The sequence below is a fragment of the Paramacrobiotus metropolitanus genome, unplaced genomic scaffold, assembly GCF_019649055.1.
Source record: "Paramacrobiotus metropolitanus isolate TYO unplaced genomic scaffold, Prichtersi_v1.0 Parri_scaffold0000089, whole genome shotgun sequence".
In the NCBI taxonomy this organism is placed as follows: Eukaryota; Metazoa; Tardigrada; class Eutardigrada; order Parachela; family Macrobiotidae; genus Paramacrobiotus; species Paramacrobiotus metropolitanus.
In genome coordinates, this window is record NW_026570309.1 from 612,553 (window position 1) to 622,897 (window position 10,345).

The 10,345-nt window shown below is 41.1% G+C and overlaps 2 protein-coding genes across 2 annotated transcripts; one reads left to right on the plus strand and one right to left on the minus strand.

Annotated features, from left to right (window-relative positions):
- Positions 1–406: 406 nt before the first annotated feature.
- On the minus strand, positions 407–4,006 carry LOC129596406 (uncharacterized). The gene is made up of 5 exons (XM_055493680.1): positions 3,944–4,006; positions 2,046–2,132; positions 1,315–1,477; positions 727–979; positions 407–520 (listed from the first exon to the last, which is right to left on the minus strand). Exons 2-5 carry the CDS (start codon positions 2,128–2,130, stop codon positions 407–409), a joined length of 615 nt encoding a protein of 204 aa, XP_055349655.1. The 5' UTR covers positions 2,131–2,132; positions 3,944–4,006.
- Positions 4,007–5,250: 1,244 nt separating this feature from the next.
- Positions 5,251–9,844, plus strand: LOC129596407 (optineurin-like). Its single transcript, XM_055493681.1, has 10 exons — positions 5,251–5,592; positions 5,673–5,733; positions 5,950–6,158; positions 6,596–6,831; positions 7,203–7,335; positions 7,851–7,981; positions 8,188–8,370; positions 8,843–8,929; positions 9,107–9,251; positions 9,612–9,844. Exons 1-10 carry the CDS (start codon positions 5,251–5,253, stop codon positions 9,798–9,800), a joined length of 1,716 nt encoding a protein of 571 aa, XP_055349656.1. The 3' UTR covers positions 9,801–9,844.
- The last annotated feature ends 501 nt before the right edge of the window (positions 9,845–10,345 follow it).

The window sequence follows — 10,345 nt, forward strand, 5'->3', positions numbered from 1 at the left end:
AGAGCGTGTTAACCCACCCAATGTCAAACAGGGAAAAGGTTTTTAAACTTATAACCAGCAAGATTGTAACCCGTTGTAAACATCCAAAAACTGAAATGCCGCCGAACATAAAAGATTGATTAGGTCATGGAGATGTAGCTTTGTTTTGACTGTTCATTACGTACTGCGCGAGGCCGCTACGTGACCAAAGGAACGTAAATTTTCTTGTCTACCTGTAACTTCCAACTTAATTTTAAGCAGTTGGGTAACTGTTAATGTCGTCGCATAACCTAAATACCTTGTTTAGACGCTTTCCTCAACAGTATGTACTACGTATTTGCACTTTTATTAACGCCGAGAACATCGCTAACATAAGTACTAAGAGCTAATAATCTTAACGCAGCACACTCTTTTTCTCGTGCAAACTCTAGTATTTCTCCTGTCCAAAATAGGCTGTCGGGTGTGTGTTCTTTGGGGGTTTCGATCGTCCTTCCTTCGACGAGTGATCCAACACACCACCGGCCGACTGATCCGTTTCGATCTAAAAAAAGGGAAACAAAGTAAATCAAGTTGAGCTAGCGGCTTCAATTATTTCCCAATGATACAGTCGTTACACGAGCGTGAAGCCTGTATAGCGGAGTAAGTGGACATTCAACAACAATAGCAGTAAACACGTATACGCACGTAAAAGTTGTTCACTACTGCAAATTGGTTGCATTGTACTACTAACACAAAGCAGTAACATACTTCTCCAACCCAGATGGTGGACATCTCGATCGTTCGCGGCTTCTTCCCTTCGTTCCCGGTTTTTTTCGCTTTCTCCTCCGCGGCTTTTTCCATTTTTTCGAAGATATTCATTATCTTTTCCAGACGCTCCTCATTGTAGCGAGGAAGCGCTTTCTTTTTGTTAGCATCATAATCAATGTACTCTTCCGTACTTTTTCCATGCACAATTTCGGTGTCAAAACTGTGATGTCCTTCTCCTGGTGTACCAACCAAGCTGTAGGCAGAACACGTTCTTATTACGACACTCGTTAAAGCTAAGCGTGATCAGCATTTTCGACGACGTAAAAACACGTCCAAACATTGATGATACGACTTTACGCGTGCAACGCCGGGTATGAAATCTGAGGAATGAATGGAAGTGACCTGTGCAAAATCACTTCCCATCGAAACTGTCACAATCAGAAACGAAAGAATTTGAATAAAGTGGTTATTAAACATAAATTATAGAAAATCCTTAATTATGAAGTAATAATAAAAGAAAATGAATTAACAATATTATGTCACGCCTTAACGCTTATGGCCTGTAGAGTTTATACAGCAAGCTCTTACAATTTCACCAGCTCTTCCTCGAACGCTTTGACTTGCTCTTTGACCCGATGACCAAAGAGGACAAACAGCGTCTTCCGTTGCGCAGTAGCGTCCGTTACAGTTTTCCGTTCACCCTTCATCCCTTTTTCCCGCATCAGCGCAGTCAGATGCTCGTTCATATGCACTAAACGAAACAAAACTTTACGAATGAGAAACCGCAGCTGCGCCTGCAGCGATGACAAATGCAGCTGTAATTTTATAGCTCATGCTGCGACACGTTAAAATTAAGGTGAAGGCTTTACATACCACCTTTGTACCACCGTTGATGTTGCTCTTACAATTAGTCTTAGTACCACAGTTTTACCACCTTTAACTTTAATACTACCTTTGCTACACCAGTTTTTTCTCCGCATTTATTTGTTTGTCAGTTGTCTCGCTACTAGTTCTTATACAATAATATCTTGGATATCAAAATGATTTGTTTATATAATATATGTATATGATATACTTTTTAAAATATATAATAGCAGCTTTCTACAATATACTGCAATAATCTATGAAATATTATCGTTTAAATTTTGTTATGCGGAGGGCAGCGGAAACGACGTGGTTTTGCAAGAGTGGTATTAGGAGTCAAAAGTTACTGTATATGAACACTATTTATTCTAACGATAGTTGCGTTACCTGCGTATAACAAACATTTGGTCGGAAATCATTTTAAAAATTGCGCTGTTAATTTTCTCAGTACTCACAACCGTGGCACTCGCTCTGATCCTGCACCACCAGCATTCCGAAATGGAAACGCTTTTCAGGTTTTTGGCTTTTCGACGCTGACATTGCTGCAAAAATCAGAAGCTTCATCAGAACAGTTTTCGATATTTCTACAATAATGTCCTTAATTTTGAACTTCCGGTAATGGTTCCGCTTTATGTTGATATGACAACAAAGTTAAATGTCAACTTTAGACCGCTGTGACGTCAACGGAAAGCTTTCCGCCTACAGTGCTCTGACTTCCCTTCCCTTTAGTTTGTTTAGTTTTTTCTCACGTACTCAACTAATTTTATAAAGGGATTTATTTTATTTATTACTCGTCAAAAAGTAATTACAGTACTAAATAATGACTTAAAACTATGTGTAAAGTAAATTTATAAAACCAATACAATTAACCCTAAATTTATAAGTTAATTAATTAAAAAATATACTTAGTTATTGCTATCAATTTCTTTAACTAATTGGTCTGTAAAAACAGATGGTTGTATTTCAAAGCAAAGCCGAAAAAACCACACCAGTTGCGCCACTGAAGGACGCGATGTGCCCATGTACTACGATGTTGCTCTTACGCCGACTTTATAAAGAGTAGTAATGGCAGTTATAACTACGGCAATCTCTCAGAGCGTAGAGTAGCGGTACAAGTATCGTGGGCTGTTTTTGAATTACTGCTTCATTAAGCCCAAATAATTTTATGATACTACTTTATTCCTTTTATTAACGTGTGCACTGAGCTCCAGTATATACAATACAACAGACCATGATTTTTGCAGTCATCACCACACATGTGCGGCTGCGCAATATAATCCAGTTAAATTAAAATTTAATTTGAATTGCTTAATTATTTCTTGATGATTGGTCGCTAAGATTATTCAGCTTTGATGTACACGTGTGACTTACACGTTTACACAGCGACATCGCAGTCGATCGCACAATATGTGCTACGGTGGCTGCAATAATTGTACGGTGTAGTACAGTGGCTCGGGTGGCTTGGCTAAAGTGTTTCGTCACTGTATTTTTAACGTCACAACTGCAAGAAAACGGTTCAAGATTTTTCAAAAATTTCAAGTATACTCTGCAGCGGATGCGACATACTTAATCATGTAAAGAAAAGAAAACAGGACGAAAATCGGATAGTGGAAGTTTTAATTTAAGATTGTCAACTTGAACGACCATCTCCCATTCACTTACTACAGCTAACCACTTGTGCGACCGTACGAGTAGCTATGATTCAATAATACTTTTAAATTCCAATTAAATGAATACCCAATTACACATTAATTAATTTCTATTACAAAATTACTGACATATAAACAGAAATAAATCTGACTTAATAACTTATATAAATTAATGTAACTTATATACGTACATAAATTAATGGAACTTTATTAATGCTTATTGTCCCTGTTTATTTTTGTTCTATATCCCTGTTGGCTGTTTTCTAATTTTTTAACTACAGTAGTTTTTTCGCACTGGCAGCGTGCACTTTACGGTTTTACCTATAATATACAAGTACTAATGTTTTGCCTTTTCAAAAATTTTCGGATTATTAATGGTAAAATCAGCTGTGCATGTACAAGTACCTTGAGTCTTACATAACGTACTGACATAATTATATACATTAAAAACCAATAACACAGAAAAGAACAGAGTACGTGGTTGTAAGTTAAGCCGTAAACAATATATAGTACTAGCTAAGTAGGGTTTTGCGCGCATTACGGCGTTCTGGTGGCTCTTACACTTGTGTAAATACGGTGCATTTTTTTAAGTGAGTTGGTTTTTAAAAAAATTAAATTGTCTACAGCCTATTCTTTGAACAACATCTTACGGACTCAACTGAATTATGAAATCACAAAGTAACGTAACTGCACAATCAACTTACTTGTTTGTAGTTTTCTCCACGCGGGGTTCGCAACTCTCGACAAAGTAAGGTTAAAGAATTCAGAAGTTCTAATTAATTTGTATCGAAATTAGAGTAGGGTAGGGTTTTAATGAGATTCAAATGTCGCAATAGTCAGTGCATACAGACGGTTTAAATTGTACCAGCCGGTATGTACGTATGTATGTAGTACGTGCGCGCAGCTGCAGCCGGCATCTGCACGATTGCCAGCAAACTCACGTACGAGCATCTTCACTTTCGTCTTCCGGCCTACTTTTCCGAGAATTCGCTCCAAACGCTATCGGTGTGAGCCAGGTAGACAGCAGCATCTCCGCATGCCGCAAAGTACAACAGGCAAACGTTCAGTGAGATCTCAGTCTACACTGTTGTCGGCTGCATTGTACGAACATCCAGTATTTGGCGAGTGCACGATGTTGCTTTGTAGATTCTGTTGTAATTGATTGTTAATTTGCTCTAGTTGTTACAGTTGCATGTATGTCCAGCAACACAGTATCGTGCACTCGCCAGCCGCCATTAATGGAGAAGCTGCAATCGTGTTCACTGGGATCTTGCTGAACGTACGAGCGACGGTCCGGCGCAGACATGTACAGCAACCGTGTCTACCCAGCTCACGCCGATATGCAAATCGCATTCTCGGAAAGTAGACGGGAAACGGAAAGTGAGAATGCACACACGTGGGTTCACTGGCAGTTGTCGTGTTCATACCTGTTGCAACTGCGCGTACTGAATGCCGGCTTAGCGCATTCTGTCAGATTGTGTACGCTGCAAGTGCCTGATAGGTACAACAAATAAAAAATAATTTTGATTTCTGATTGATCTTTATCGTGACCGATCGCACTGAATTTGCGCCATACCCATCGGAGAATATTCGGATTATTACCACATAGAATTGTAACGTATGTATATCCCGTGCATCTTCACTGGTCCAAAGTGAAGCACGCTGCATCAGCTACAAACCCGTTTTCAACTCTTCGCGTCGCAGTGGCAATCTGGAATCTTTGGTTTTTTGACTACCAGACCTACGGCGGGTTCCGTCAGGATTATGTTGTGCTCGTAATAATGTACAAATCATAAAAGAAGGAGCGTTGTCTTTGTCCTTGAAACCGGCGACTCTGATCAACAGCGCAACTGCAACCGCCTTGTTCGGCAGCAGCGGTTCTATCGTCATCGATCATTCGCTAACCAAAAGCTGCAAAGTGCAGAGTGTGGCTGATTATTATTTATCCGTAATTAGTGTAGTGTGTGGAGTGTAGTACGAATTTCATTCATTCTGCGGAATAATTTTTACGATGTCTTCCTCCGAAAATCCCCTATCTCATCGCCGTCCCCCTTCCAGCTTGATCACCGCATCCTATCCTCCCTTGTCCTCCCATCCTCCGCCGCGGCCCACCCGCGAGTATTCTTTTCCCTCCGCTGCTGCCCCTGGCAGTCAGCGCCCCGGGGCCGCTCGTCCCTCGTTAATCAGCGCCAGCACCCCGCTGCGCCCGGGGGAGAAACGGCGCGGGGTGCGTCCCCCGACTGTTAATCCCAATTTCAACCAGCCCCGCGGCCGTCTGACGTTCAACGCGGAGAGTGTGGAGAATGGGAAGGGCGAGCAGCGGAAAACGGCGCAGGAGACCCCCGCCAACGAGGCAGGCGGGGAGCCTGCGCGAGACGCTGCGCAAGAAGTCCGCAGTTAAATCCCCGAACGAGTGTTGGCCACGTTTCGCAGGCTGGATGGGGCGCCCATTGGCGAGGGAAGAGTGGGGATGAGAATCTGCGAGGTGAAAATGGTGAGGAACTCTCAGAATCTGTTTGCAGCGTTCTTTGCGTGTTTTGATTTTTTGATTGATTTTTATTCTCTGCGCAGAGTACAATTTCCGTCAGTTTTGAAACGCTTAATTTTTATTTTATAGTGCTGATTATTTTTTTGTGACAATTTTAATTTAAAGTGATATTTAATGCCTAGTTTATGGATTAAAATTCTGCAAGGCAGTCGCTCTTTGTAGTCGATTCTACAACGAAGAAACGACGACTGGATTCTAGTGGCGAATTGAGCCTGAATTCGTCGCTCTCGCCTGGAAAAACCACGGATTTGATTAAGCTGGAGAAGGAAATCACTCGTGTTACATTCGAGCGCGATTTATTGAAGGAAGAAGTCAGTTTGGAACGATTGCGGACGGAGGAGAAACTGCGCAAACACAAGCAAGACGAAGACGTGAGTTGCAGTATCGTGGTTTTGTGTTTATTTAGCATTATTTTCCAACAAAATTTTCATCCGATATTTATTTCTCTTGCATTAACTCAAGAAAACGTTTTCATTTTTTTGAGCATTTTTGTAAAATGCCAGTTGTGCGATTAACAGACGATTTTTCACGAATGAAGTACAGTATCTGGAACTGTGGCAAGAGGTTGTGAATGAATTTTGGCGATAAATTAGTTCTTTTTTTCTACACATAAAATCTGTTTTACGAATTATGCAACAACGCTGAAATGTGCGATATTTGTCAGAAAATTGAAAATACGTGTTTTGGAAAATAATTCAGAATTTAAATTATGTTTAAACGTAGGAATAATGTGAGCGAGTACTGCAGTTTTAATATGGCGATTTCTGTGCATAGAAGTATTTAAATGAAACTCATTTTTTCTTGGCAGGCTGCCATGGCCAAAGCCGGGGAAATGTGGTCGCAGGCGGAGAAGATTCTGCAGGAGAACGACCGCCTGCGCGAGAAGATGGACAAGGCGGAAACGGAGGGAATCGCCATGCGGAAGCAGTACGAAGAGCAGATTGCCCACATCAAAATGGAGCATATGACGCGCACGCAGCAACTCGACCGGGATTTGCGGGAAGCGCGCAGTGAGAATCTGCTGCTCAACGAGCGTTTCAAGACGTAAGTGGACTTATTCGTCTTGAGTTCGTCGAATGCTGCCAAATGTTCAGATAATTTATTGCTGAATTGACTTTTCTATGATTTTTTTATAATGCGAAATAAATCTTACGCTGGATAATTGTTTAATGAAATAACAAGAAAATATGAGCTAACTAAAATTAACTCGCGTGCCGCAGATTTTCTGTGAGAGATTGTTGTGTGAGAATATTTTTTTTCGATTTTTTGAAAGCTCGTATTTATCCTCATGTTCTTGCCTGCTGTTTCTTTTTTTTATTTCTTGCTTTAATCCCTCATGTTATTAAGCCGTACGGTTCTATCACTCTGACGACGTTTTACGGAATGATTAGTATTGATTAATTTTTGTCGTATAGTGCATCAAGAGAGCGCCATGTCGCTGTGGAGGAAAATCATCTCCTGAAAACCAAACTGGACAAATTGAATCCGTTAGTGAGCGAACTGCGAGAAGTGCGCAAGGAAAACCAGAATCTCACGGCACAGCTGCAGGTAAAATTCCAGTTTTGAATTTTTGCGTTTAACTTATCTTCGTTAACCTTGTATTATGTTGGGATTAATGTTAAAACACGGCCGAGTGTCTGTATTTTTAATCCTTACATAATTCTAAATAATGGCGATAAGTGTATTAGCGTTTCGTACTCTGAGAGCAATTTATTTGCCGAAGATTGTTATTTTAATTAAGTTTTTTGTAGATTTGTTGTTCTCAGCAGAGAAACTATAATTTTCGAAGTTTTTTTAAATAAGTTGGAAAAATTTTTAACGGCTTGTCTTATAAATGTTTGAAGGTATTTTGTTCAATTATATTTGGTTGAAATTTATGGTGCTATTCTGAGGATTTGCTACTTCAGATTTTCCTTTGTACTGTGGTTGTAGCGTTGTGGCTGTCGATTCCGGAATATTTGTCGCCGTTTTCGTATTACACAGTTCAGCAGTTTGTTGTTTTTTAAAATGATGTTTCAAAATGCGCAGCCATTATGGATATTTATTCCTTGGGATTTTGGCAGGCAAAAGATGGGCAAATCGCCGACCTGACGAATGCTAATGCGCTGCTGGCCAACTTGCCAGAAGAGCTGAAACAGTACCGTGAATTGCAGATTAAAGTGCCGCTGCTGGAGAAGGAAAATCAGAAGTTGAGGTTGATACATATAGCACTTTTCTTAGCGGAATATTTGCGAATTTTTTCTTTTATTTCGTAGCGGAATATTTGCGAATTTCGCTGTTGCTTAATTTGTTCATCACTGCTCGAGTAGTTATTTTTAGTGTTGTCATTTCATTCAGATTTTTATTGCGTTTTTATGTAGTATTTTGTGAATTGTTTATTGTCTTTTAATATACTTACAGAGAACGAGCCGCACTTGCCCGTGCTAACGAGGATAAAATCCAGACCCTGGAGGAGTCCATTAAACGCTACGAAACACGGCAGTGCCGTTTCTACGATTTGGAGTTGGAAAACGAGCAGCTGAAGGCGCAGATTGACGAGTTTGAATCCGCTGACTTGGCACAGTCCCCGTCCAAAAAGCCGCGGTACGTCGGTAGTAATTTGCTTCGTTTTTGATTATCTAATTCATGATATTATTTTATATTGTATTTTTTTCTATCGGTTGATACTTGATAATTATTCAGCTTTAATACGAGTATGAATATTATCGCAGCTTTATTGTGAGAAATGCTTTTAATTACTCACTGGTAGTACTTACTGCTTCGTTAACCACAGCCGTGCACAACCGTACAATACATAGCGACTTTAAAGCCGTTGATCTCTCACTTGGAAGCCGGTTTTGAGGCTCACTGGCGATTCAGTGGCGATAACTGGCTGAGAGCGAGCCAGAGAAGGGAACAATGGCAGTTGCGCAAGCGGCCATATCCATTGAGCTGCATAGATGTACAGATAAAATCAGCTGTCAATCACGGCGTGTTGTGGTTTAAATTTTTAAACAGAAGCTTTCTCTCGTTGGTACACACTGGAGTTGAATGTCGATTGTTTTCATGTGTATAGCGGCATTCAGCACTTACTGGATCGGATTGGTGAGATGGAATTGCGTGAGAAGAAGCTGGGTGATGATGTCGCCAGCCGGAACCAAAAGTGAGTTATAAAATAGTTTATACCATATTACTGTATTATATACATCCTGTACATTTTCATGCCACATGTACTTGTAAGTTGTAGTTACTGAAAAAAGCGCCACATGCGATTAGAATCATTGGCTGTTGGCCTACATTTCTCGTTTAAATTAATTATATCAGCGGATTTTCCTGGTAGGATCGGTGAAATGGCCGACCGTTGTCGTGATCTCGAAGAGCGAATTGTGGAGGTCAAATCCCAGCTGGAATTGTCGGAGAAGTCGAAGCAGATGCAGGAAAGCCGGGCGCAGGATTTGTCAAACAAGCTGGCTGCCGTTTCGACAGTAAGAAATTTGTGTAAAATAAATGAAAGAATTAACAAATGTATTGTACGGTACTTGCCGTTTTTAAGGTTTTTACGGTCATAATTTTTTAACCATAGAAGCGTTGCAGTTAATCAACTGCTGCTTTAAGCGGTGAATATTTCTGTTTGGATACTGATTTTTCTTTAATTTTTTCCTTTTAATTTGCTTTCTTTTTTTAAATTTTACTATTAATATAACCGTACTTGAAACAAAAATACGCATACGTACCAAATGCATCTTAAAACGGACAACGGAGTAGTATTTCGTATTGGAGATAACGCTGGCAACAAATGACAGGGAGAAAAATTGTTAATGTAAAATTTATCAATAACTTTTCAGGAACGCGATACTTTTAAACTGATTAAAGAAACCATGGACCAGTCGTCGAGCCGCCGCGGTGATCCGTCCATCATGGCGAAACTGCGCGATCTGGAAGAGCGGGCCACACGCAGCCAAACACTGGCCGACAACTTTGAGCAGATGTACAACCGGACATCCTCTTCGGAATCCCAATTAAAACCACCTTGAGGACCTCAGCGCCGCTATGAAGCGGAGACGGTGCGGGCGCACGAACAGCTGCAGAAGCTGACGGAGGAGAATGAGGAACTGCGGACGGTCAAGGAGGAGCTGGAGGAGCGGCTGGGCGAGTGGACGCTGCGGATGCTGCGCGGGAATACGATCCCACGCGGACGGAGGTCGTGGTGGTCGGGGAGAGTCCGTTGGAAGCGGCGCAGAAGGAGTTCTTGGCGGAGGCGGGGAAGGTGTTGGAGGAGAACAAACTGCTGCAGGAGAAACTCAACCAGGTGAAGATGGGCGGCGGATACAGGGATGTAACGGTGAATGCCGAAGAGTTCCTGCGCGGTCCCGGGGAACAGCTGAAGGTGCAACAAACGCCAAAAGGTCGTTTTATGTTTTTCTTTAGCTCTTTTGGGAGTCATTAAACAGGTTTTCTCTTCAAAAATCCGCTATTTTCTGATTATTATTCTTCGTTACAAAATGAAAGCAACGATAAATTTTTTCGCCGTGTTAGCGTAGTTGCGTTGCTTTTTTTCCCAACGATACGGCGAAGAATA